This window comes from Pseudophryne corroboree, chromosome 2, assembly GCF_028390025.1.
Source record: "Pseudophryne corroboree isolate aPseCor3 chromosome 2, aPseCor3.hap2, whole genome shotgun sequence".
Classification (NCBI taxonomy): domain Eukaryota; kingdom Metazoa; phylum Chordata; class Amphibia; order Anura; family Myobatrachidae; genus Pseudophryne; species Pseudophryne corroboree.
The window spans coordinates 174,688,274-174,715,871 of NC_086445.1; the positions used below are offsets into that span (position 1 = coordinate 174,688,274).

A 27,598-nucleotide genomic window follows, 5' to 3' on the forward strand; every position below is an offset into this window, starting at 1 on the left:
ACCGTATGTGGGTGGTAACATGGCGTTTGTAGAGAGTGGTTGGGAAAACGCAGGCAGGCGTGTCATGGCCGTTTTTGGGGCGTGTATCTAATGTCATCTGCGAACGCTGCATTTAACAAAAACATGACACCTGGTGCAACTGCATTCTCAGTCATGTGAGTATGCTGGGGTCAGCCGCAACTGTCGATGGTGATCATTTTTTGCTTATGCGTTGCGATTCTGTCAATGCATATTTGCAGATGCATCGTTGGGCGTCTTTTATCCTTTCTGGGCGGCTCTTCACATGCGATACTTAGTAATAGAAGATTTGTGAAAATCGCTATCTCAGCCTCAATAGTGATCAATAGTGAATTAGGCCCTACATGTGGTCGTCATTCAATGATTTTGGTTTGGGATCTATACCAGCTTGGTAAAGAAACCGAGAAGGCTTGTTTAGGTCTCAAGTGATTCTGCTACAGTATTTATGCATATTGGGGGTCATTCTGACCCGTTCGCATGCAGCAGTTTGACGCTGCAGTGTGAATGGGTCCGGAATGCGCTTGTGCGACGTTGCCTGGCGACAGGGGTCGCCGGGTTACGTTGTGTCCTACGAAAAAGCGGTCGCAGAGCTGACCGCAAGAAGATTGACAGACAGAAGGCATTCCTGGGCGGATACGGACCGTTGGCTGGCGTTTTCGGGGAGTGGTAAGGAAAACGCAGATGTGTCCAGAAGAATGGAGGGCGGATGTCTGACGTCAAAGCCGGCTCCAGCGTCGCAAGAGATCGTCGCACAGGGTAAGTATGTCCAGGGCTGATCTAGTTTTACTTGAAATTTTTTTAGCTCAGCAGGACTACACAAGCGATCGCAGCCCTGCTAAGCTAAAATACACTCCCCCATAGGCGTGTACTAGTTGATCGCAGCAGCAGCAAAAAGTTGCTAGCTGCGATCAACTCGGAATGACCACCATTACCTCTTACAAAAAGACATTTACCAGGATTACTTATGTAACGCTTATAAGCTGGACTGTAACATATAACTATAATCAAGAAGTTAATATACATCAGTGTTATTTAAAACATACAGGGACACCAGCATGTGCCTCATCCACACTAAACTATAGGGGATCTAATAGGGTACTCTAATAACAAATAAAATGAAATATTTAATCATAGGTCTCAGTGATGCAATTTCATAGGGATGCTGTATAGAAATGATGCAAAATCTAGATATAGCACGCAGAATGAAATAGTATATTCAGAATAGTTTATTGTTAAATAAGTTATATATATATATATATATATATATATATATATGAGTGTTGTGTACATGCATAATGCCATAAAAGAACACATCAGAAAGCCAGGTGTAAATGTGACATAAGAGACAGCCACTCCTTACCAGAGTGGGTGGCCTATGCAGGAGAGAGCTATATTGTGCTCCATGGCTCTGGGTCTCTGTAGTCAGTGCTTTTCTAAGAGCCAGAGGCCAGTATCTAATTACATGTGGTAATTTACTGCAGTTAGTGCTGGGGGCAATCCAATAAGCCCTTATACCTGGCACTTACCTTGCCTCAAACACGCAAAATATAATCCCCAATAAGCAGCCCTCAGAGCCGCGATAACGCATGGGTCCGGACTTATCCCGAATCCCATGTATTATCACACGAAAATGGGACTTTTTCTCCCGAAAAGAAAGGGCTTTAATTGGATAGCCCAATAATGACCATCGGTCAAAAATCAGCCTATTTCTTTATCTGGAGAAAAATTATCTGGGCGCAATTGGCTACCGTGTCCGGTCTACTTGTACCCATGTTTATATTTTCATATTCACTTATTCAAACAATGCACTAGTTTTCCTGGAAGAAAACACGTAGTAGTACAATAAATCCATTTCACCAGTTATAAAATAGCACCTTCATATGTGGAGTCTGTTTGAGGGTTATGCCATCATTTGTGGTATTATATAGCTGGTAACAAGTACAATTATAAAAATAGTTACATCGGTTTTAAAAAAAAAAAATCCCATCACTGTATTTACAATAAAATAAAATATACAGGAAGTCACATATACCAACATCCATTCATTCATTCATTCATTTACACACCCAAATATATATATATATATATATATATATATATATATATATTCACACACACTCATATTGCCCTGTCCCCTTGGGTAAACTTTAATATCATCAATATCATTCATCTCTGTGTGTATTAAGCAAAACTGTCAACTTTGCCCACAACCAGTGTCGCCGAGATATCATGTGGGGCACTTCTATTGGTTTCCTTTTGTAGGAGGAGGCTGTCAATTCACCATGAATGAAGAACATATCTCAGGCAGAAGCATCCGAAGGGGGATTCGGGGGGTGCGGCCCGCAACTGGGTGTCACCTGCCGAGGGGTGACTCCAAAGTGACGGTCCTGCTCAGTGACAGGAGCCAGGTGCTGCATTGTAACATTACAGTGCAGCATCCCGGCTCCTGTCACTGAGCAGGAGCCAGCACTGCAGAAAGAGCACTCCCCGGTGCAGCCTGCTCCTCCCGGACCCCCGGCGTGATGAAAACGGGGGTCGGGACGGCTAGCCACGCCCCGTCCCACAAAGCCACACACCCTTTTAACCCGCCGCACCGGGTGTAAAGAGGCAGAGCGACGCCTCTGATCTCAGGCATAAGGCACGTGGCTAGAGATACAGATGTGTTCTCCCTTATTGTTGCTGCAGTCACATTAAACAGCCCTCCTAGTCACGCCTAGTCTCGAGTGCATTTGTTAACACCAAGCTTATTTTCATGCATCTTTTCCCCCAAAATGTATCTTATTCGCATCGCTATGCGAATAAGATGCCCGAGTAGACTTTGCTGATTAAAGTGTTATGCGGCATGCATATATTCTGTGTGCGACAGCGGCTATAGCTACATACAAAATGCTACGCTATAGTGTTTTCCACTGACACTGTAATGTAGCATTTTATATGCAGAAACGGCAACAGTCGTACATAGAACATACACATGCCGCATATAACTTTAATCAGCAAAGTCTACTTGTAAGTCTTATTTGCATAGCGATGCGAATATGTTGCATTTACAGGGGAAAAGGATGCTCTGCGCTGGCCAAGCAGCACGGGAGCTGGCAGCTCTCATATGCCGTGCCCGTGTGTATGGAGGCTAGACCAGGAAGGACACATCTGTATCACTAGTTCCTAGTGAAGTAATAGACTAAATTGCCACAAATAGTGGTTCAGCCCACTAAAAGGCAGTCCCTCTATGCAAGCGACAGGCACACATAACACTTTGTTAGTCCATTGTCTCATTGAGTAAACCCTATGTTGGTCTTGCCGTGGGCTCACAGTTTCTCCTTTGAATAGCTGTGAAGTGAATTAAGTTCCACAGATTGTTTGCGGTGCTCCTCTCTCTCACGTTCATGTTCAGGGTCAAAGGTACCTTTCAGTATAGAAAGACTGTGTAAAGGATTGATCGCAGGTGCGAACAGTACGTAATTGTAGATTAAGGAACCAAAGATTGCACCCGCCATGGGACCTACCCAAAAGATCTGTGGATAAGCATAGAAAATAAGTTCATTATTTTGAATCATTAAAGGACCCTACAGACAATGTATAAAGGGCCTAATTCAGACCTGATCGCAATAGCAAACTTTTTCTCTAATGGGCAAAACCATGTGCAGTGCAGGTGGGGCAGATATAACATGTGTAGAGAGAGTTAGATTTGGGTGTGGTGTGTTCAAACTGAAATCTAAATTGCATTGTAAAAATAAAGCAGCAAATATTTACCCTGCACAGGAACAATATAACCCACCCAAATCTAAAGGGCCCTACACATATAAAGATCTGCCACCGAGCTGCCTGTCGGCAGAAACGGCCGACGGACGACCCGGCGGCGGGGGGCAGTGACGGGGGGAGTAAAGTTTCTTCACTCCCCCCGTCACGCGGCTCCATTGAAGTGCAGGCAAATATGGACGAGATCGTCCATATTGGCCTGCATGCACAGCCCACGGGGCACCAGCGATGAACGAGCGCAGGGCCGCACATCGTTTATCGCTGGTGGCTCCACACTCAAAGATATGAACGTTATCTCGTTCAGTAATGAGCGAGATCGTTCATATCTTTGAGGAATATCGGCCAGTGTGTAGGGCCTATAACTCTCTTTGTCCATATTATATCTGCCCCACCTACAGTGCACAAGGTTTTGTCCATTAGAGAAAGATTTTGCTGCTGCGATCAGGTCTGAATTAGGCCCATAGTTTGTGCGGTCTAGAAAGAAAGTGAAAGTAAATGAACCAGTGCTTATTTTTTACATTTTTTTTCAATTGTCCCGCTTTACATATTTATTACAATAGCACTTTAACACATAATTGTGCAACTGGAGTGTAATAGATACTGACATAGACATGCAGCCATTTTTCACAGGGCTTTGCTGGCTCTGTAAAACAGAACCTGCAAAACACTTACTTTCCCTATCTTTAAATCGTAGCTAAGGGGGTTTGTAAGCTGGATGACCAATCACAAGCCTCAATCTCTTTATTTTGGCTTGTGATTGGTCCTCCTGATCATAGTCCCTGCTTTTTTGACCAGAGCTGAGAAAGAAACGGAAAAGCATCAACAGCTTCAGGGAAAAGCCAACTAGACGGGAACCCTGGGGGCATCAGATTAATAATAATTATGATAATAATAATAATAATAATAATAATAATAATAATAATGTGATGGTTTCAAGTAAATTTATGGGCTGCATTATAATCAATATTTGTTCAGCCTACAAATGCGGTATGTTAGATAGACTAGACATGTCGCCAGTGTGTAGGTTGACCACTATTGGTCGGCAGTAAGTAGGTCGACATGGTTTCTAGGTCGACAGGGACTCTAGGTCGACATGAAAAAAGGTGGACATGAGATTTTTTAAATTTTTTGGTGTCGTTTTCTCTGTAGAGTGACGGGGAACCACAATTAGTGCACTGCGTCCCCTCGCATGGCTCGCTTCACTCGCCGTGCTTAGGGCGAGGTGCTTCACTCCGCTACCGCTGCACTCGGCACAGGTTACCGTTCCCAATTGTAGTCCACGTGGATCGTAAAGTATGAAAAAGTTTAAAATATTTAAAATAAGTGAAAAACTCATGTCGACTTTTTGTCATGTCGACCTAGTACATGTTGACCTAGAGACCGGATCCCGCCCCCTACTGTGTATAGATGATAAACATTTAAAACATAGATATTAGTACGGGAGATTGACTGGGCTAGGCTCAATGTTAGCAGTAATAATTGAATTTCAGTTCAAAAGCTGTATTCAGCAACATTGTCAATGTTGCCCTGAATATATTCTGCATTGTTCTTCCTGCTATTCAGAAAAAACCATCTCAGGCTGTCCCTAGCGAAGTCCCCGCAGGAAGTCTTTTGGTGTATCTGAAAAGACTGACTGTTCTGTGCATATCCCTCCTCTGCACAGCATACAGTATATATGTCTTCAGTCTAGGAACAGGCTAATTAGTACTTGCATCTGTAAGAGGCTAATATAAGAGTCTGAGGGTTTTTCCTTAGTTCCTCTCTACCTGGGTGGAACAGGCAGCAGGCCTGTTAAGAGACACAGGGGGTCATTCAGATCTGATCGCTGGGTTGCTAATTTTGCTGTCCTGCGATCAGATAGGCGCTGCCTACAGGGGGAGTGTATTATCGCTGTGCAAGTGTGCGTTCCTATGTGTAGCAAAGCTGCACAAAATCAGTTTGTGCTGTCTCTGCGCAGCCCAGGACTTACTCTTCCAGTGCGATTGAATCCTGCTGATCGAGGCCGGAGCTGATGTCAGACACCCTCCCTCAAAACGCTTGAGCCCGTCTGCATTTTTCCAGACACTCCCTGAAAACGGTCAGTTACCACCCACAAACGGCCTCTTCCTGTCAATCACTTTGCAAATGCCCGTGTGAATGGATCCTTCGCTCCATCCTGTCGCTGACCGCCGATGCCCGTTGTAGCCGCCTGACGCACCTGTGCATTGCGGCTCAGACTCATGCGCAGTTTGGATCTGATTCTGATCGCACGCTGTGTAAAAACAGCAGCGATCAGATCTGAATTAGGCCCACTATTTTCTGACCGTGAGTACTGTGCACATTCTTTTGTTTGTGGTAGGGGCATTGTACATACCTCCCAACGGTCCTGAAATTCACAGGTATTTTTGGTACTGTACCGCTGTCCCACCCACAGGCCACAGTGTCCCGCAGTGGGGGGAGGGCGGCAGTTGGGAGGCTCCTGTCACGCACTGCTCTGCCTAGCATGCGCACAGCATCTATTCACAGGAGACAGAGGGGCTAAGGGCATGCCAGCAGCTCACAGATTGCTGGGAATGCCCCCCACAGTGATGAAAAATGGGCACGTGGCTCGCGATTGAGGCACTCCTGCCAAGCCACGCTCCCTTTTCAATAGGCCACTCCCCTTTTTGGTCGCCTTTTGCCGCTCAGGTTGCCTTCGCCACTCAAGGGAGCCTCGCATTACCACCTCCAGATGTTGGGAGGTTTGTTGTAGGTCCTACCACTCTGAGAGTGGGAACCTGTTTGTTCAGTTAGAACCCAGGCAGGCTAGGATTTATTCTTATGTTTTAATAATAATAATAATAATAATAATATTAATAATAATTTTATTTATATAGCGCTCTTTCTCCAATAGGACTCAAGGCGCTTAACAGATACATAGCATAATATAGTACAGAAAATAATGAAGTACATTTTCATAAAATACAGAAGCATGTAGATACTAAAGGGATATTATGGAAATGCTTGAGTAAACAGGAAAGTCTTGAGTCTACTTTTAAAGGATTCTATAGTTGGGGCCTCTCGCACTGTGCGGAGAAGTGAGTTCCATAGAGTCGGAGCCGCATGACTAAAAGCTCGACCCCCAGATGAATTACGGTAGATTCTAGGTACTGCTAAAAGTCCTTCATCTACAGATCGCAGTACTCGAGTGGGGCAGTATGGGGTCAGAAGCTGTTTCAGGTACCTTGGGCCCTGGTCATGTAATGCTTTGAAACTCATTAAGCCAATCTTGAAGATGATTCGCCATTTTACAGGCAGCCAGTGAAGGGAGTAGAGGATGGGTGTTATGTGGCTAGAATGGGGCTGGTTGGTAAACAGCCTGGCAGCTGTGTTTTGCACCAGCTGTAAGCGTTGCAATTCTTTTGCTGGGAGACCAAGGTAGAGGGCATTACAGTAGTCTAATCAAGATGATACAAATGCATGTATGACTTTTGGCATATCATCTGAGGGAATTAAGTGCTTGATTCTGGCTATGTTCCTCAGGTGAATGAATGAGGATTTGATTGTGGCTGATATCTGATGTTTAAGTGTCAGGCCACTATCCAGTACAACGCCAAGATTCCGCACACGATCACTGGTCTGTAATTCTGAATCCCCGAGTGTAAGTCCAGTTGGTTGGCTATGCTGCAGTCTTGTCCTTTGATGTTGCGTTCGTATCATAAGGACCTCTGTTTTATCCGGGTCAGTCGCAGCCAACTGGTGCTCATCCACTCCTGTAGCTCAGCTAGACAGCCATTTAGGGTTGCTATTGGGTTATCAGTGCCCGGAGCAAAGGACAAGTACAGTTGTGTATCAACTGCATAGCAGTGGTAGACCAGGCCACGGCGCCTGATTATTTCGCCCAATGGGAGTATGTATACTGCAAAAAGCATGGGGGATAGTATAGAACCTTGTGGGACACCACATGGCAATGGCACTGGTGGTGATGAGTATAATCCAGACGATACTCTCTGTGACCTGCCTGTGAGAAATGATTTGAACCAGCTTAGGACTGTGCCAGCCAGACCACAGAAATGTATCAGTTGCTCAATCAGAAGCCCATGGTCCACGGTATCAAATGCTGCCGAGAGATCCAGAAGGATTAATATTGAACAGTCACCTCTGTCTCTTGCCATCAGAAGATCATTTAACACACACACCAGGGCTGTTTCAGTGCTATGTCTTCTCCTGAATCCTGATTGAAATGGATCATAAATATCATGGTTTGTCAGGTGGGTTTCCAGTTGATTTGCAACCACTTTCTCAATAACCTTTCCTAGGAAAGGAAGGTTTGATACTGGTCTGTAGTTGGTCATGCAGTCGGTATCTAAATTAGGTTTTTTAAGAAGCGGTCTAACAATTGCTTCCTTTAGGTGTCCAGGAAAAATGCCAGTCTGCAAAGAGCATTGAACAATTTTTGCAAAGACAGGACCAATTATATCGATACAACCTATTAGAAGCTTGGTTGAGGCAGGGTCCAGATCACAGGTGGTGGGACGCAAAATCCGAGCAATTTCAGCAGTGTCCTTTACATCCACTGGGTCAAAGCTGGTCCATGAAGGCAGGTAGCTTATATTGTCAGGCTTTGTAGTTTGGCACTCCTTTGATGGCACTGTGGAGATTCCAGCCCGGATGGTGGATATTTTATCTGCAAAGAAGTTTGCAAACTCGTTGCATCTTGCCTGGGAGAGGGTCTCATCAGTCTGCAGGCATGCTGGCTTGCAAAGCATCTCCACTGTGCGGAAAAGTTGAGCTGGCCTATTGTTTGCTGCTGTGATCTCATTTGACAGGAACTGTGATTTCTTACGAGTGATTATCGATTGATATTCTTCATTATGCTTTATTAGTTTTATTTTGTCATCCACTAGGTTAGTCTTCCTCCATCGTCTTTCCAGTCTACGCCCCCTTTTCTTGAGCCCACTAATACTGTTGTCGAACCATGGAGCTTGACGTTGTGGTTTACGAGGTCTTCTACGCACAGGTGCGATAATATCAATTGCAGCCATAACATCCCTATTATAATAACGGACTAGGGAACAGGTATCTTCACAGGCACCCAGTATAGCAGAGAGATTGAGATTTGCTACAAGTGCCTGGGGAGTCATACCCCTCCTTGGACGATACCTGGTCAACTCCACGGGCAGAGATCTTATTTGAGGGGTTGCAACTGAGAACCAAAGGGAGTAGTGGTCTGACCAGATGACTGGGTTTATTTTTAGGTCAGTGACTTCTAATCCAATCTGAAAGACAAGATCGAGAGTGTGACCACTTTTATGTGTGGCAGAGGGAATGACCTGTGTGAAGCCCAGACCATTCATTGTGCACAGGAGGTCTTGGCCAAGGCATGAGAGCTCATCATCCACCCATGCATTGAAATCCCCGAGGATGAGCCATCTTTGATGTTCCAGAACCAGGCCAGCAACAGTGTCTGCAATTTCTTGTAGAAATATCTTTCCATCTCCAGGTGGCCGGTAAATGAAAAGTACTCTGAAACCTAATCCTGTTGAACTCCGGGCAGCAATGCACTCGAATGAGCGAGTAATTTCAATAGTGTGGACCCTAAGTTTAAGTTCATTTTTGAAGCAGATAGCCACCCCTGCGGTCCAGTCTTGGGTTGTGGATGACAGAGTAGTTTGTTGGTACTGCAGCCTCCAATATAGGTGCTGCATTTTCATCTAGCCAGGTCTCTGTAATACAGGCTAAATCTGCAGATTCAATAAGGTCAGCAATTGTTGCAGTCCTGTTTCTTATAGATCTGGCATTACAAAGGACTGACCTGATTGGGCATACCAGAGGGTCTTCAGTTTTCTTTATGTTAAGTGCAGGAGCTCTGGGTATGGGGGTCACAAAGCGAGAGTTGACAGTTCTGTTCTTCCAAATACAGGGCCGTCTTTTGGGTATCACTTCTATTTGATTGTTCTTTGAATATGGGGGGGAGCAGGTGGGCAAAGGACTTAGATGGTTACCGGGGGAAATAAATTTCCAGCCTGCTCGCTTCCCACGAATGCGCCTGTGTTGTCTTTTTAAAATGCCAAGGGATTGGAGAATAGAAGCCTGTGATGGTGTGATAGGAACTGCAGAACGTGGTGGGCGGAGTGAAAGAATGAAGCTGGAGCAATACGTATACATTTGGTCATCAATGACAGATTACTATAAGTTTGAGCTGCATATGATGATGAGAGAGGGAGAGAAAGCAGTGTTTTTTTTTCTTCATTTTTTCCTTTTTGTGTTTTGTTTTCCCCCAATTCGGTATGTGATCCAAAATTATAATGGGTTTATGAACAAAGTTATTGCTATAACCTATTGGGTATATTTGAAGCAAGTGATAACATAACTGCTGATTTAGTCAATTATCCTAGGATCGGCAGTCTTTTGGAAAGGTCTTAGAAGCCAATTGCTACTGTGTAGGTGTGAAAAGTCTCAGTGTGAGAGGCCTTTGAAGTAGATTTCTTGTGGGGGTAGTGATAACGTGTCCTGCAAATGGATCCTGATTTGAAACAGTGAGCCTTCAGCAATTCAGAGCCTGAATATACTGATATTAGTAGATTAATGCAATAAGTCAGTTATTTGTTGCTCAGAGAACAGTACCTTATCTGGGATGTCCAATGCAGAGTACAGTAGCTGCCAAACTGAAGGATTTCTCAGTGGAGGTATGCAGAGGATTCAGTCCAGGATTCAATCCAGTGTGTATCTCAGCGCAGGAATGCAATCCGTTGGTTTTGATGGGATGTCCGCATAGAGTAGTACAAGTTAAAGGTAAGTCCTTGGATATTTCTGATGATTCATAGGTCAGTTGTGGTAAATTTAAGCTGTTTTATGGAGATGATCAGGAGCATGCAAAAGATGAGGCAGCCATCTTGGGCGCCAGTCATTAGATAGGTTTTATGTTTTCTGTACAGCACAATAAAACCCTGGACTGGTGTACTATTTCTTGGCTTTGTGGTTTGCAAGTGCCAATCTACTCCCGGAGAAGGCACCCCTACATTGATCTCCTAACTAATGCATATGTACAAAACAGTGTAATTACAATGGTGAGAACACTGACAGTGTAATTACCAAATGAGGGGCTGAGAGTGGGTGGACGTCAGCCAGCTAGAGGGACTGATTGGATAAGATCCCTCTATCCCTGCAGTTTTAACCTGAAATAAGAATTTTTCTTGATATACAGTGCATCCGGAAAGTATTCACAGCGCTTCACTTTTTCCACATTTTGTTATGTTACAGCTTTATTCCAAAATGGAATAAATTCATTTTATCCCTCAAAATTCTACACACAATACTCCAGAATAAAAATGTGAAAAAACGTTTTTTGGGGATTTTTGCAAATTTATTAAAAATAAAAAACTAAGAAATCACATGTACATAAGTATTCACATCCTTTGCTAAATACTTTGTTGATGCACCTTTAGCAGCAATTACAGCCTCAAGTCTTTTTGAATATGATGCCACAAGCTTGGTACACCTATCTTTGGCCAGTTTCGCCCATTCCTCTTTGCAGCACCGCTCAAGCTCCATCAGGTTGCATGGGAAGCGTCGGTGCACAGCCATTATCAGATCTCTCCAGAGATGTTCAATCAGATTCAAGTCTGGGCTCTGGCTGGGCCACTCAAGGACATTCACAGAGTTGTCCTGAAGCCACTCCTTTGATATCTTGGATGTGTGCTTAGGGTCGTTGTCCTGCTGAAAGATGAACCGTCGCCCCAGTCTCAAGGGCACTCTGGAGCAGATTTTCATCCAGGATGTCTCTGTACATTGCTGCATTCATCTTTCCCTCTATCCTGACTAGTCTCCCAGTTCCTGCCACTGAAAAACATCCCCACAGCATGATGCTGCCACCACCATGCTTCACTTCAGGGATGGTGTTGGCCTGGTGATGAGCGGTGGACGCCTGGCATTCACGCCATAGAGTTCAATCTTTATCTAATCAGACCAGAGAATTTTGTTTCTCATGGACTGAGAGTCCTTCAGGTGCAGTTTGGCAAACTCCAGGTGGGCTGCTATGTGCTTTTTACTAAGGAGTGGCTTCTGTCTGGCCACTCTACCATACAGGCCTGATTGGTATGTTGCTGCAGAGATGGTTGTCCTTCTGGAAGGTTCTTCTCTCTCCACAAAGGAATGCTGTAGCTCTGACAGAGTGACCATTCGGTTCTTGATCACCTCCCTGACTAGGGCCCATCTCCCCCAATCGCTCAGTTTAGACGGCCGGCCAGCTCTAGCAAGAGTCCTGTTGGTTCTGAACTTCTTCAATTTACAGATGATGGAGGCCACTGTGCTCATTGGGACCTTTAAAGCAGCAGATATTTTTCTGTACCCTTCCCCAGATTTGTGTCTCGAGACAATCCTGTCTCGGAGGTCTGTAGGAAATTCCTTTGACTTCATGCTTGGTTTGTGCTCAGACATGCACTGTCAAGTGTGGGACCTTTTATATAGACAGGTGTGTGCCTTTCCAAATCATGTCCAATCAACTGAATTTACCACAGGTGGACCTCCAATTAAGCTGTAGTAACATCTCAAGGATGATCAGTGGAAAGAGGATGCACCTGAGCTCAATTTTGAGCTTCATAGCAAAGGCTGTGAATACTTATGTACATGTTATTTCTTAGATTTTAATTTTTAATAAATTTGCAAAAATATAGAAAAAAAATGTTCACGTTGTCATTATGGGGTATTGGGTGTCATTCCGAGTTGATCGTAGCTGTGCTAAATTTAGCACAGCTACATTCATATTCCCAGACATGCTGGGGGACTAGTCTGCCCAGCATGTCATTCCGACCATCCCCCGCACAAGTACAAAAGCATCACACAGCGGCGATGCCTTTGTACTTGTTGAGTAACTCCCGGCCAGCGCAGCTCCTGCGGCTGACCAGCAGTTGCTCGTCGCTGCCCCTGGTCACAGCGGCTGTGTGTGACATCACGCCTGCGTTGGCCGGACCGCACCCCCATAACAGCGGCCAACCTGTCAATCAGGCAGAGGCGCTGGTTAGGGAAAGACGGCCTTAGGCCGCCCGGCATATGTGCAGTTCCGACCCGATCGCTGTGCTGCGAATAACTGCAGCGAGCGATCGGGTCGGAGTGACCCCCTTTGTGTATAGAATTTTGAAGGAAAAAATTAATGTATTCCATTTTGGAATAAGGCTGTAACATAAACAAATGTGGAAAAAGTGAAGCGCTGTGAATACTTTCCGGATGCACTGTATATCAAGAAAAATTCTTATTTTAGGTTAAAACTGCAGGGACAGAGGGATCTTATCCGATCACTTTTTAGATGCACTGAGATGGCGTTATATAAAGACAGCAATTTTGCATTTTTTGTGCTGTGGCTTGCTCTCTTCAGTGTGATATTGTAGGACTGTGCTATTAACAGAGAAGATAATTGTGTTAACTTTTCCGTTAACCCTTTGCTAAATAGCGGGGAGACTTCAATTATTGCTTGCAGAATAAAGCCCTAAATGTAGCACGGAGGATTGATAGAGCATGCTCTATAGTAAGCCACACTGATGCAGAGAACACTACTTTAGTTAAATAGACCTTATAATATAACTGTGTTTCTGTGATCTGAGCACATTTTCTAGCTTTGGAAGACTTGTTACAATATGATCTATGAGATATGGAATAACACTGAAATCTGCCTGGATAAACCAATGTATATTTTTCAAAGATAAAAACTGAAGTTGAAAACAAAGACTTCCTTTTGGGTTTTTTGTCAACACTATTCTTTTCATTTAATTTCAAGAATATATTAAACAGTCCAAAAAAATACATTAGTGTAACTGGGGGATGAGTTAAATGCATGGTTTAATTTCATGTTTGTATCAATGAAGCATAGTGGCATAATGGATGGCATTGCTTTCTAAATTCTGACCAGGTCCTTCTGTAGAGATTGTTCAGTATATTGGGCCTAATTCAGGTTGGATCGCAATAAGCGCAATTTGTGAGAAAAAGATGCGTGCCTGTCCTGTGCATGTGCCCGCATTTTCTGCGGGGCGGCCGCAGAAAATGCGATCGCCTCTGCTTGTCAATCAGGCAGAGGCGGTCGCAGGGCGGGCAACACTCCATTTCCAGGGAGGAGACAGAACACTGCGGTGTGGCTGAAAGGGTGGCGGTGCAGTGCAAATGGGGGCGTGGCAGGGGCGTGATCGTGGCAGCCACCTGACATCACATGCAGCGGTCCTGATCAGGAAGATGGCGGCAAGTCTCCTGCGGCTGCAGCTAAGCTGCACCGGCAGGAGGCTTCCACAGTTTCTGCTAACAAGCAGAAATTGCAAAGCGTTCACAATTTCTGCTTGTTAAAGTGGGGGAGGCTCCGGTCAACATGCTGGGCAGCTTTTCCCAGTGATGGGCGGCCCCAACATGCGATCCAAAGGATAGCAATTTGCTATCCTTACTGAATTAGGCCCCTTATTCCATTACAGGGGGTCATTCCGAGTTGATCGCTAGCTGCATTCGTTCGCTGTGCAACGACGAGGCAAAAAAAGGCACTTCTGCGCATGCGGCGCAATGCACACGCGCGTTGTACAATTGCAACGAACGATGTAGTTTCACACAAGGTTTAGGGAAGCATTTCAGTCGCACTGCTGGCCACAGAGTGATTGACAGGAAGAGGGCGTTTCTGGGTGTCAACTGACCATTTTCAGGGAGTGTTCGGAAAAACGCAGACGTGGCTGGGCGAACGCTGGGCGTGTTCATGACGTCAAAACAGGAACTGAATGGTCTGAAGTGATCGCAAGCGCTGAGTAGGTATTGAGCTACTCTAAAACTGCACAAAAAAAGTTTGCCTCCGCTCTGCGATCCTTTCGTTCGCACTTCTGCTAAGCTAAAATACACTCCCAGTGAGAGGCGGCATAGCGTTTGCACGGCTGCTAAAAACAGCTAGCGAGCGATCAACTCGGAAAGACCACCACTGTGTGGATTTCCTCTAGGTCCTCTTGTTTCCTCCCACAGACCCCCAAACAATTGGAAGGTTAATTAGCTTCTGACAAAAAGGACTCTAGAACAGGCATAACCAGCCACAGTCCTCAAGGCACACTAACAGTCCACGTTTTTGCGATATCCATACTTGAGCACAGGTGACTAATTTAATACTTGAGTTATTTTGATGTAATCATTAGTGCTGAAGCCTGGATATCACTAAAACCTGGAGTGTTAGTGTGCCTTGAGGCATGGGCATCTTAAGCAAGGAGGGGGCCCATGTGCAGACTCCGGGTGTGCCCCCTCCTCTCCACAGCACTCTGACAGCCGGAGCCTACTGCGCATGTGCAGGTCTCTGGAAACATGGCGCCCGCCATGTTCCGGAGACAAAATTCAAACTGCGCATGTGCTGCTGCCATTTTGTAGGGGATTTTTTGCACGATGGATGCGGCTGCAGCGCCTGACGCTGGACTCCGGAGAGGTGAGTACTAAAAATAAATATGGGTGTATTGTGTGCGGTGTGGGCCCCCCTGTACCCAGGGGCCCGTGTGCACCCATGATAGAAATGCCAATGCCTTGAGGACTGAGGTTGGTAATGCCTGCCCTCATGTGCGCATGGTCTAAAGAATTCATTAGACTGTAATCTTCAATGTCTCAGAGATTGATGAGAAGGATTCAGTGCTCTATATGGAGGCTTTACACACATAAGTGATAACAAACATCGTATAGTCTTACCCAGTGATATTCGTAGTTTCCCATAATCACAGCAGGACCAAAGGACCTTGCTGGATTCATTGAACAGCCAGTGAAGTAGATCTAAACACAGTAAAGAGAATGGTGAAATAGAATTATTCTTACATTATGTACATGGAATTAAAATGAAATGTTTGCTTAAGAGACCTAGCAGGGAATGTATCAGCGCATTATAAAATGTTCCTTTATGTGCAATATTTATCAATGTAAAAACTACCAAACTGCATTACTCCATTGCATCACATAGATCTGCTCTCTCCAAAAGCTATAGCATAGCATTACTAAAATCTGAATATTAAACAGTTAATCAATCTGAGAGCTGCTTGAAATAATACATATTGATGTGGCTAACAATGTTCTCTGGGGGTAATTCTGAGTTGATCGCAGCAGCAAATTTGTTAGCAGTTGGGCAATACTTGGGCCCTCATTCAGAGTTGATCGCACGCTGTCACTTTTTGCAGCCCGTGCAATCACCTAGACGCCGCCTATGGTGGAGTGTAGTTTTGCATAGAAAGGCTGCGATCGCTTGTGCAGCCCTGCTATGCCCAAAAAGTTTTGTGCAGAACTAGACTAGGGTAAGACTTACGAACACTTCAGCGTTGCAGGTCCCGGAATTGACGTCAGACATCCGCCCTCCAAACACCTCGACACGCCTGCGTTCGAATCTCCCCGCCCCAAAAACGGTAAGTTGACGCCCGGATCCGCCTTCCTCCTGTCAATCTTCTTGCGGTCGCCGCTGCGACCGCTTTCTTCGTTAGAGGCATCGCTGCCCGGCGACAGTCTTTGCCGGGCAACAACACGCCTGCATGCGCAGTTCCGACCCAATCGCATGGCTGCAAAGAAGCGCAGCTTGCGATCGGGTCGGAATGACCCCCCCATGTGTACTACAGGTGTGGCAGATATAACATTAGCAGAGAGTTAGATTTGAGTGGGTTATTTTGTTTCTGTGCAGGGTAAATACTGGCTGCTTTATTTTTACACTGCAATTTAGATTTCAGTTTGAACACACTCCACCCAAATCTAACTCTCTCTGCACATGTTACATCTGCCCCCCCCCCCCCCTGCAGTGCACATGGGGGGTCATTCTGACCTGATCGCTGACTGCAGTTCATCGCAGGTCCGAACTGCACATGCGCCGGTGCCGCAGTGAGCCGGCGCATGGCTGACAGCCGACGGCTGTCATTGCCTAGCAATCGCCTCTGTCTGATTGATAGGCAGATGCGGTCGCTGGGTGGGAGGGGGCGCCATGCCGGCGTTTGGGCCGCCGTTTTGTGGCCGTGGTCCGGCCAACACAGGCATGGCCGGACCGTGCGTGGCCGGACCAGGCTGGCCACCGCGGCTACGTGATGTCACACGCAGCCACTGCGACCCGGGCAGCAATAAGTAACTCCCGTCCAAGTACAGGAGCTGCGCTGGCTAGGAGTTACTCTTCAATTACAAAAGCATTGCCGCTGTGCGATGCTTATGTACTTGTGTGTATGTGTGTGTGTGTGGGGGGGGGGCTGGCCTGACATGCGGGGTGGGACGTCCCCCCCACATGTCAGTGTAAGTGATCGTAGCTGTGCTAAATTTAGCACAGCTACGATCAGGTCGGAATGACCCCCATGGTTTTGCCCAACTGCTAAGAAATTTTCTACTGCGATCAACTCTGAATTAGGCCCTCTGTGCAATATGATTGATTGGAACCTGTGCAGTGAGGTTAACAATGAGGTTGCAGTATCATTGTCTCTGGGCTCTGTGCAATGCAAATTACAATAATCTCTAGATTTTATAATTGATAATAGTATTTATGCAATGTGACTGATGATGGGACCTGTGCCTTTGCTTGACAATGAGCTCAGTGTAATAGGTTGATGCTGGCCATACACTACGGCCAGGGGCGCCAGAATGTGTTGTGGTTAGGGGGGGTAGATAATAAATTTTGGCGCTCCCCCCCACCCCATGCGGGGAGCGCATACCCCCGGATCACCACGAAGACTCTGACTTCAAAACTCTGCAGCGTGCTGCCCCGTGTCCTGTCCTAACCGGCTCTCACAGATGCATTACTGGGAGGAGGCGTGGCCATGCTGAGCCTGCTGGGACATCCCCGCCTCCTTCCAGAGCCAGCTGGACAGGACACAGGGCAGCACGCTGCGGCGCTGGAGTTTTGAAGTCAGAGTCTCCGCGGTGATCTGGGGGTAAGTGCTCCCCCTCCCCAGCACCTGCGCCTCTGACATGTTTTTTTTTTTTTTTTTTTTTGGGGGGGGCATGCTGCCCTCTTGCCCCCCTTCCCATTCCGACACCTCTGACTACGGCGATATCGTGTACAAATACATGATATTGATGAATCATTCGACCCATCGCATGCATACACATCGTGCATATTTTGGGTGCGAATACGATGCGATGCGCGGCCCTGCGGGTCGCACGTTGCATCAACTGATGATATAAGCTGTACATATGATCAGTCAGACCCGGCTGCAGGCCTATCTATTGCACGCCAGGGAACTGGTGGGGGAGGGGTCGTGGGAAGGCTCGCATCTAATGTGAGTTGTCCAGGTGTATGCACTACAGTGGTCTTAATGCATTTCAGACAGTGCCAGATATCATTGCCTGACACAATGTGCGGGGTACATTGTGTCAGGCAATGATATCTGGCACTGTCTGAAATACACTGTAGCATAGTATTCCATATGCAGATACAGCCGCAGCCACACAAAATATAGGCATGCTGCATATCAATTTTAATCACTAAAGCTGCTTGTGCGTCCTATTCACATATTTTGCGCATAAGACACATTTTAATGGAAAAACTTGCATGAACAGATGGCATTGAGCCACACGGCATGGTGTGACTAGAAGGGCTGTTTAACGTGCCAGAAGGCTAGATGTGAGTGGACACATCTGTACAGTGTGTATATATGTATATATATATATATATATATATTTTAGAACCGTGAGGCGGCACTCAAACGTCTGAATGAAAATCACAAAGACTCCCCTATAGTAAATCAACGTTTCAGAGTTCTTTACTTCAACTCTTTCGTCAGGATGACCTGACGAAGGAGTTGAAGTAAAGGACTCTGAAACGTTGATTCACTATAGGGGAGTCTTCGTGATTTTCATTCAGACGTTTGAGTGCCGCCTCACGGTTCTCATGTTGGCTCCGGCTTCGAAGAGGAGTGTGGTAACTGGAGAGCACTGACGCACATAACCTTTGCAGAGAGGGAGTGCCGACTTCTTTGAATCCTCGTGTGTGTATGTGTGTGTGTATGTATGTATGTATATATATATATATATATATATATATATATATATATGTGTGTATATATATATATATATGTATGTGTATGTGTATATATATATATATATATATATATATATATATTGAAAGAAGAGATTTCCCCAGGGAGCTGATGTCGTACTTTGGTATGTACAAGTTTTGTATAATAAAATAATCTTAAAAAAGAGAGATTGTTTATTTTTTTAAAAAGCAATACATAAAACTGTTTACAATTTACCCAGAATAACAATAAACAATGTTTGTACAGACGATAGTTGTGTTGGTAATTCAAACAACATCAAAATGATCTTCTTTGTAGAGATGTCAGAGAACAATGTGCTAAACCAATGCGTTTCATCCTACAGACTTCATCAGGGGTGTATTAATCAAAGAATCACAATATGGACATACATTTTATCGTGTCTTCAAAAAGGCAATTTAACAATGCTTAAAATACCCCATATGGTGAAATTTGGTCCGATACTATTTTAAGCATTGTTAAATTGCCTTTTTGAAGACACGATAAGATGTATGTCCATATTGTGATTCTTTGATTAATACACCCCTGATGAAGTCTGTAGGACGAAACGCATTGGGTTAGCACATTGTTCTCTGACATCTCTACAAAGAAGATCATTTTGATGTTGTTTGAATTACCAACACAACTATCGTCTGTACAAACATTGTTTATTGTTATTCTGGGAAAATTGTAAACAGTTTTATGTATTGCTTTTTAAAAAAATAAACAATCTCTCTTTTTTAAGATTATTTTATTATACAAAACTTGTACATACAAAAGTACGACATCAGCTCCCTGGGGAAATCTCTTCTTTCACTATCTGTTGTTCATACCCCATCTAACAGGGGGTATCTTCCCTAAGTTGAAGCTTTCACATCTTTAGCGCGATAAAGGTCTTATATCTTTTCAAATATATATATATTCAGACACATTAAATGTAAAATTATTACGGTTAAAATATTTTACAATATTTGGGAGTATACATGGTCTTGCTTCTGTTGATCTGCACCACTCCCGACAAAGAGACAAATAGAGATGGTACCAGAGGTACAGATGGCAAAGTGTGCACAGGTACAGACGGAGCAGGCCGTGACACAGATGGAGATGGTGGCAGTGGTGTAGTGGACTGAGGCATGGAAAGGGAGGTGCAGAGGTCTACATGGAGTGTCGCAGTGACACAACTGATAGGTGTGGCAGAGGCCCACATGGGAAGGGGGTGAACAGAGGCACAGCTGAGGAACTTATGAGTGCCACTGCATCGCCTAGACCAGGCTTTTTCAACCAGTGTGCCGTGGCACACTAGTGTGCCGCGACCAGTTGCAAGGTGTGCCGCGGAGCCAAAGCAGCTTCCTGCACCTTCAGAGTGAACTGTTGGCCCGGGCTCTTCTTAGAGGATTAGTCGTGCTCCGACTGTGACCTATACCTTGAAGACGCGGTGGTGTGATATCGTAGGTCACGACCGCCACGTCTCACCAACCAGAGAGCCCACCCGCCTTCATACACATCTTCTAGTTCCTGCCTGCACCCACAGCTTTCCTTGCCCACCCACATCCACACCTGCCCGACCACCCGCTACTCAGTATTCGCAGCAGTCCACTTTGAACAACCCCCACCACTGAGGGACAGGGAGGAGGACAGCTGACCGGTAGGGGCAAATATTTGTTAATTTATTTCTCCTGTGGGGAACAATTGGATTTATGTCGTGGAGCAATGTGATTGATTTATGTGGGGAGCAATAGGATTTATGTAGGGAGCAACATGATTTATGTGGAGAGCAATGTGATTGTTTTTTCTGTGTAGGCCAATGTATGTGTGGATTTTATTTTTACTGTGAGGGCCAATGTGTGTTTTTTGTTTTTTTTCTGTGGGTAAATGATGGTATGCCATGGCAATTTTAAAATATTGTTCAGTGTGCCGCGAGTAAAAAAGGTTAAAAATCACTGGCCTAGACAGTGGAAGCAGGAGTCAGAGGAGAAGGGAAGAGCTGTGGGAGACCTGGGAGCTTGGCAACACGGGGAGGAGATTGAGGGGGAGATTTATCAAAGGTTGGAGAGAGAAAAAGTATAAACCAATCAGTTTCTAACTGTCATGTTACAGGCTGTGTTATAAAAATGACAGGAGTTGATTGGTTTGGACTTTTTCTCTCTCCAAGCTTTGATACATCGTCCCTTTGTCAGGAGAGTAAACTGAGTTATTCCGGACAGAAGGGTCTATTTACTAAGCCTTGAATGGAGATAAAGTCGCTGGAAATAAAGTACCAGCCAATCAGCTCCTAACTGCCATGTCACAGGCTGGGTTTGAGAAATGACAGTTAGGAGCTGATTGGCTGGTACTTTATCTCCAGCGACTTTATCTCCATCCAAGGCTTAGTAAATAGACCCCTGAGACCCTTGCCAGAGTAGGAGAGAGTGGCCAGCAACCTCCACCCCATGTTCCCATGCACCCATCTAAACCTGGATCAGATGATTAAAGACTGGCAGAGTGACCTGCTGGCGCTGATGATGCCAGCCCCAAACTGCTTCTTTCTAACAGGCAGATATCTGCCTGTGAATATGAAGCAGGTTGAAGCTGCGATCATCAGCACCAGCGTGTTCCATCTGCCAGATCGGACCCCAGGCACTGGCACTTCCTGTACCCCCCTGATGGCATCCCTGACAAATGGTGCCGACTTACACACATCTTGCCATAGCTGGAACTTTGCATGTAGCCACAATTGCGGAACACTTTTTACGCCTGTGATTTAGGGCACAGATGCGTTCAAAACCCTCATAAGCCCCAATATCTACAAAGTCCTATGGCCTAATGTTTATCTTTAATTAAGCATCTATGCAATTCTGATTTGTTCTTTAATGACATACCCCAAGCAGATGTCCTAAAGTAACTGAGAGGCCAATAGATAACGCTGGAGATCCAATATTGTCTGTCCTTCTGCTGTCTGTTGTGCCAAAAACACATAAGACAAGTTGCATGGTAGTGAATAGCTCTACTGTCACAGCCTGTCCCGCACTGGTGTTATTATTTAGCTGAAAATACACAAGAAACATTATATTATATTGACACAGAAACAAATGCAGAGTATTATAGCAGTGTAGGGTAGAACTACTATCGGACATGAGTCATGCTCTAGTAATGTTCTATATTCGGGCTAGTAAGATAGTAAAACGTAAGTAAAATACAAGAAGAATGCTAGTGGGTGTGAGGCCTTAAACATACTTTTTATTTGTCTGATCACCTGACACTTGGAATTCTAATGTTCTAACCCATCCGACCACTATCTAATTGACCTTTTCATAACAAAATAAGGTTAGCCTCTCTCTCCATGATATCATCGCAAGTATTTTGCAGTGTAAAGAAAAACCTTGGAATTATAATTTCCACTAGGGGTGCTGCTCTTTTGGTATCATCAAAACAATGTTCTTAGAAGCTGTGTACATTATTATACCTATGCACACAATATAAACCTTTATGTTTTATTGATTATTTATAAGTATAATTGTTTCCCTTTAATTAACTAACTGGTTCAATTAGGAGTTCTAAATCGATAAAGATATGGAGTGCGGTTACTGTACTATTAGCTTTTATTGTTATAAATGATGGACTTGCTCTACTGCACAGAGACAAGCTGGGATCCGTTCCTCACTTACAAGCAGATGGAATACTAAGGGGGTATTAATGAAAACGGTCGCACTAGTAACCAAGCAAAAAATCAACTAATTTGATTCTGTGTTTTCCTTGAATTGTTTGTAAACAAAACCAAACATTCGTCTGCAAATGTAATAGCCTGCATCAGAGGCATAAATTTGTACAAAGCGAAATAGAATGAGGTGTGTCATAATTGTCGCCCCTCCCCCATCCTTGGTGGACATTAGCACCAAGGATGGTTGCCCCTCCCCCATCCTTGGTGCTAATGTCCGTCGGCACATGCGCAGGAGCACAGCTGACGATGTTGGGTATGTGTGACCAGCGGCCAGGATCAGCATACCACCGGCGGTCAGCATACCAACTACAGGATCCCGGCCGCCAGAATGCGGGCAGTAGGGCGAGCGCAATGAAGCCCCTTGCAGGCTCTCTGCGCTTGCCACGCTGCAGACTCGGTGGCTCACTGCGCTTGCCACAGGTTCTTTTGCCACCCATGAGTGGGAATAGCCCCCTACCGGCATTCTGGCGGCCGGTATATTGACCTCCGGGATCCCAATGGCCAGGATAGTGAGTACATTCCTGCTGAGGGGGCAAAGGAGGAAGTGATGTTATAGCAATGCCTCCCAGTGGTACACAGGATGGGCTCCTATTGGAGCCTCTGTCCCGGCGACTCACCAATGGTACATCTCGGAGAATAAAGATTCCTTATTGCCGCTAATTTTGTAGATAAGGAATTTTTTTTCTTTTCTTTTGGTGCTGGCTGCAAATGATAATAAATAGAGCCCTATCAGTTTTATTTTAACAATTAGTGTACTTCTTTAAAACAACTCCTCATTGGCGTTTCTATAATGGGTGCAATATGTGGGTCCAGGGGGCCCACACAGCACACACTGCACGCATGTTTTATTATTTACCTTTCTGGAGTCAAGTGCTGGGGCTACAGCCATGGTCAAAATTACTGGCAAAATGGCCGCTCATGTGCAGTAGGATTTAGTATCCGGACCATGGTGGGCGCCATGTTTTCGGAGACATGCACATTTGCAGTAGACTCTGACACAGTGCCAGAGTCTACTGTGCCGTGAAGAGGAGGAGGCCCACCCGGAGACTGGACACGGGCCACCTCCTGTGTTAAAATGCCCCTGCAACTACTGCTCTCCTTTCTTTCATCATATAAGATACAACAGCAGACCTGTAGCTCACTGTGATGTGCCCCACTCTGCTGCTGCTATCATACATTCAGCGGCGTTTCTAGAGAGGAGGGGACCCGTGTGCAGACTCCGTGTGTGGGCCTTCTCCTCTCCTGTAGCTGTCACCGCCGCTGCTAGCGCTCTCAGTGCCGAGACTCTGGCACAGTGCCAGAGTCTACAGCGCATGCGCAGGACTCCAAAAAATGGCTGCTGCGCCATTGTTTCGGAGTCCTGCGCATGCGCTATAGACTCTGGCACTGTGCCAGAGTCTCAGCACTGAGAGCGCTAGCAGCGGCGGTGACGGCTACGGGAGAGGAGGGGGCCCACACACAGTCACCAATGGACGCCGAAAAGGTAAGTATAGAAGAAATTGGTGCAGTGTGTGCAGTGTGGGCCCCCTCTGGACCTAGGGGCCCGTGTGCACCTCACCCATTATAAATACACCAGTGCATACATTCCATGACTCTTCAGCTAAAGGTGGCTACAAGGGGACTTATAGTTATAAACAGCCTATGTGATGCAGGCATTGGCGAAGTCCTGGCAAGACTGCCCGATGTTTAAATGGGGCAATCAGGTTGCTTTTGACTTTTAAATGATTACCCCTTTAAAACATTGGCCCCAAGTGTTATGGGGAGTCAGTACAATGTATCAACGCTGTATATCAATTGTAAATGTACAAATCTAATCAAATAGGACACAATTATTCTGTGATTGTAACAGTGGGCCTGATTCAGAGATGTACGCAATGCCAATGTTTAGAATTTATTCGCAAATAGATAGTCAGATTGTTTGGGGAAGGTAACGGGGCGTGTCGGGAAAACACAGTTGTATCGTGACTGTTTTTGGGTGTTTCTCAGCCTACAGCTGCGATCTCGCGTGCACAAAACATGGCACCAGCGTCTTGGTTCCTGCAGCTATTTTGCGTGACCAAACGGTTACTTAGATGGTCAATTATCAAAAGCTCTGCTAACACCGCTGCTTGTTGTATGCAATTGCGAAGCCACTGGGGAATCATCTCCGTACATTTCCAGGCAGCTACAACATTAGTATTTTGCATAATCACTGTATATGGGATTGTAGCTGCCAATACATTAGCCTCTATCTCTGAATCAGGCCCAGTGAAATCCTAATAATCAATTGGCTAAACAGTGTTTTAAAAGTAAGCAAGAAGCCTATTGGACAGATTAGACAGGTCATTTTAGTCTCTTTTTAAGCAATTGCTACAAAAAAATAAAATACAAAAATATCAACTGCATTATTATCTTAAGCACCAATTATATATACTGCTTTAACCCATTCATATTTATTTGTATTTCATTAATCCCATACAGTTAATTGACAAATCAACAGAACCCCATTGATCCACTCACCGAGTTGACAGCAAAGTTCCCTCGCACCTGGGATGGGGTGAATTCATAGAGTATCCCAGCTCCAGTCAGTGCTCCCAACATCTGAGCCAAGATGTAGAAGATACATTTCAGGAAGGAGATGTGAGATCCCACCAGGAATGCAAGAGTCACTGCAGGATTGAGGTGAGCCCCGCTAATGTGACCTATTATCTGGACCATGGTTGCTATAGCTAGACCAAAGGCTAGGGCAATCTGCAGGACACTTGGAAGAGCTGAGGGCCATGATAATGCACTACCAACACCAAAGAACACAAATAAGAGTGTGCCTAAGTATTCAGCTATGACAGCCCGTATGAAGTTCCCTGTACACAGGTTTCTCAACATGGTTCCTAAACCTATATTAAACACCCATATACCAAGCTGTATTTTGCTGCTCTGCCTAAAGAATGACAATGGATGGCTTTACTGCAGGTATATATCTCATAAGGGTGGAGGAAAGCATCCCAATTACAGGGTTGGTTATTCAGATAAACTGGAGCATATTCCCATCCTGGGCTGTTTAACTAATAATTATGTGTCTCAATACATGTTATTAGCACTAGGTTGCAGCAGATTATAGTAAATGACAAAAAATACAGTATATGGATATTATCCTTCACTGCAACTAGTGGGTAAATTGTACACAAGCAGTATTGAACTTGTAGCCCTTCAGCTTCTGTGAACTACACATCCCAGCATGCCCTGCACAAGTTTTCCTACTAGGGCGTGCACAATCTGGCAGGGTATGCTGGGATGTGTAGTTGAAAACACCCTGTTGTAAACCAAAGTGCTCATACAGATGTTTTTCAAATGCATTTAATCTTAATTAAAGTGCTACTATATTCGTTGAGGTGTTACTTGTGTTGCACTTTCCAGGCTGATATTGATTTCCATTTGTGTGTGTTTTCCACTTGTAAGCATGTTGGGAAGCCTAAATATCTCTAAAATATTGGTAAACTGCATTCCTTTCCATTAGTCTATTCCCTAGTGGGAGCAGGGACGTTAGTGGGGTCAGTGTCACCCGGTGCCTTACACAGCCCCCATGCGTGTGCCCACAGTAAGGGTGTGTCCTTACAACCTGACCCTATTTTCAGCACTCCGGTGGCATGCTCAGCATTCTCAGGTAAGCTAGACTGCCCTCGGAGACTCTTCTGCCTGCACTGCCAGCTCCTTCTCTGGGACAGAAGCCGAGTGCTGCACCTTAATGTCACAGTGCCGGGACCGGCTCCCTGTCACCAAGGAGGAGCCCGAATTTTGGTGTAACCCCTCAGAGGATGACACCTGTGTATGGTCCATACCACCCGCATCCCCCTAGTGAGTGGAAGACATGTTCAGCAGGTTAACACTCTAAGCCACCCAAATAGGCCAGGAGCTGTAGCTGCAGGTTGCTGTATATCACCAGGGGTAAAACTGCATCAGTGGGTACTTCTCAGGCTCAGCTCATTTAAAGCGCTTTGAACTTAAGAAAGCAGCAAGTCATTTGCCCGAAGCAAGCATTACCTTGGTATGCACCAGCCATAGAGTGAACAAGCATCGCCATGCCCCTATCAAATTTTGCTAAGGGCCGAGTGATGCCCTGTGCTGACCCTGGCCAAATGCTATTGTTTTGCCTACCTGGCAAATGTGGTGCATAATAGCAACGTCATACATACATACTAGCTGTCTTGGTGGTCAAACAAATAGCCATATGTCTGAAAGTATCTACGTGTTACTGGTGGGTTAGTAACATAATGCCTGAGCAATCTGAATGTTCATAGTAATAGGATGTTTTTGCAGAGTATGCATTAAGGACCTAAACTCAGAGATGGACGCAGATTGCTGCATACGCAGCCAGATCTGCGTCCATCTCCTTACATGCTGGGGGCCATCCAGCATGTTTGATGGGCCACCTCCCGATGCATCCACAATTACATTACATCAACCTAGGGTTGATCCCTGGCAGCGCATCCTGGCTGCGCTGTCAGGCAGTTGGCCGCCATTTTTTTATCGGAGCGGCTGCATGTGGCTTCACGCAGCTGCCCTAAAAAGGTCACGGCATGCCCCCATTGGGCCCCCCAGCCCCTCAACACAGCGTTGCGGTCCCGCGAAGGGCCGCCGCTGTCAATCACACTGCGGCCGCATGGGCAAGGTCGCACACTGCAGCCAGTGCGCGTGCGCAGACCAGATGGATGCGGCCGCTGTGTGCAGTCAAGTGGCTGCGTCAATCTCAGAATCGGCCCCTAAGTCCTTATTTTAGTATTCAACCAAACACCAAGGGGCTGATTCTAAGTCACACGCTGCTGCGACCGCTGTAGCGTCATTATGGTAATGCTAGTTTCAAACCAAACTCTGAGCATCTCCAGGAGCTGTAATACAGTGGCGTGCGGTGAGGTCAGTGGCTGGGGAGGCACAAGCAGCTAACATCCCCCCCCCCCCCTTCCCCATAGAGGGAAAAAAAAAACCGCGTAGCCCCCCCACTTTATTTGTAAAACCAGCACCAGGCAGAACCAGCCAGGGGGGGTAATGCCATAGCAGGGGAGAAACTCGGTATGGGGTCCCCCTGCCATAGCATTAATCTACCCCCCCAAGCTAGTCAGCCCAGGGCTGGAATTCCTCGGAAGTGGGGACCCCAAAAAATAAACATGGGGTCCCCCTCCCGAGCAATAACCAGCACTGGGCTGATAGCCCAGTG

General features: G+C 45.6%; 1 protein-coding gene across 1 annotated transcript; it reads right to left on the reverse strand.

The window, feature by feature from the left end:
• Positions 1-3,021: 3,021 nt before the first annotated feature.
• On the reverse strand, positions 3,022-27,269 carry LOC135006626 (aquaporin-2-like). The gene is made up of 4 exons (XM_063952036.1): positions 24,910-27,269; positions 21,572-21,736; positions 15,415-15,495; positions 3,022-3,530 (listed from the first exon to the last, which is right to left on the reverse strand). Exons 1-4 carry the CDS (start codon positions 25,270-25,272, stop codon positions 3,324-3,326), a joined length of 816 nt encoding a protein of 271 aa, XP_063808106.1. The 5' UTR covers positions 25,273-27,269; the 3' UTR covers positions 3,022-3,323.
• Positions 27,270-27,598: the final 329 nt, after the last annotated feature.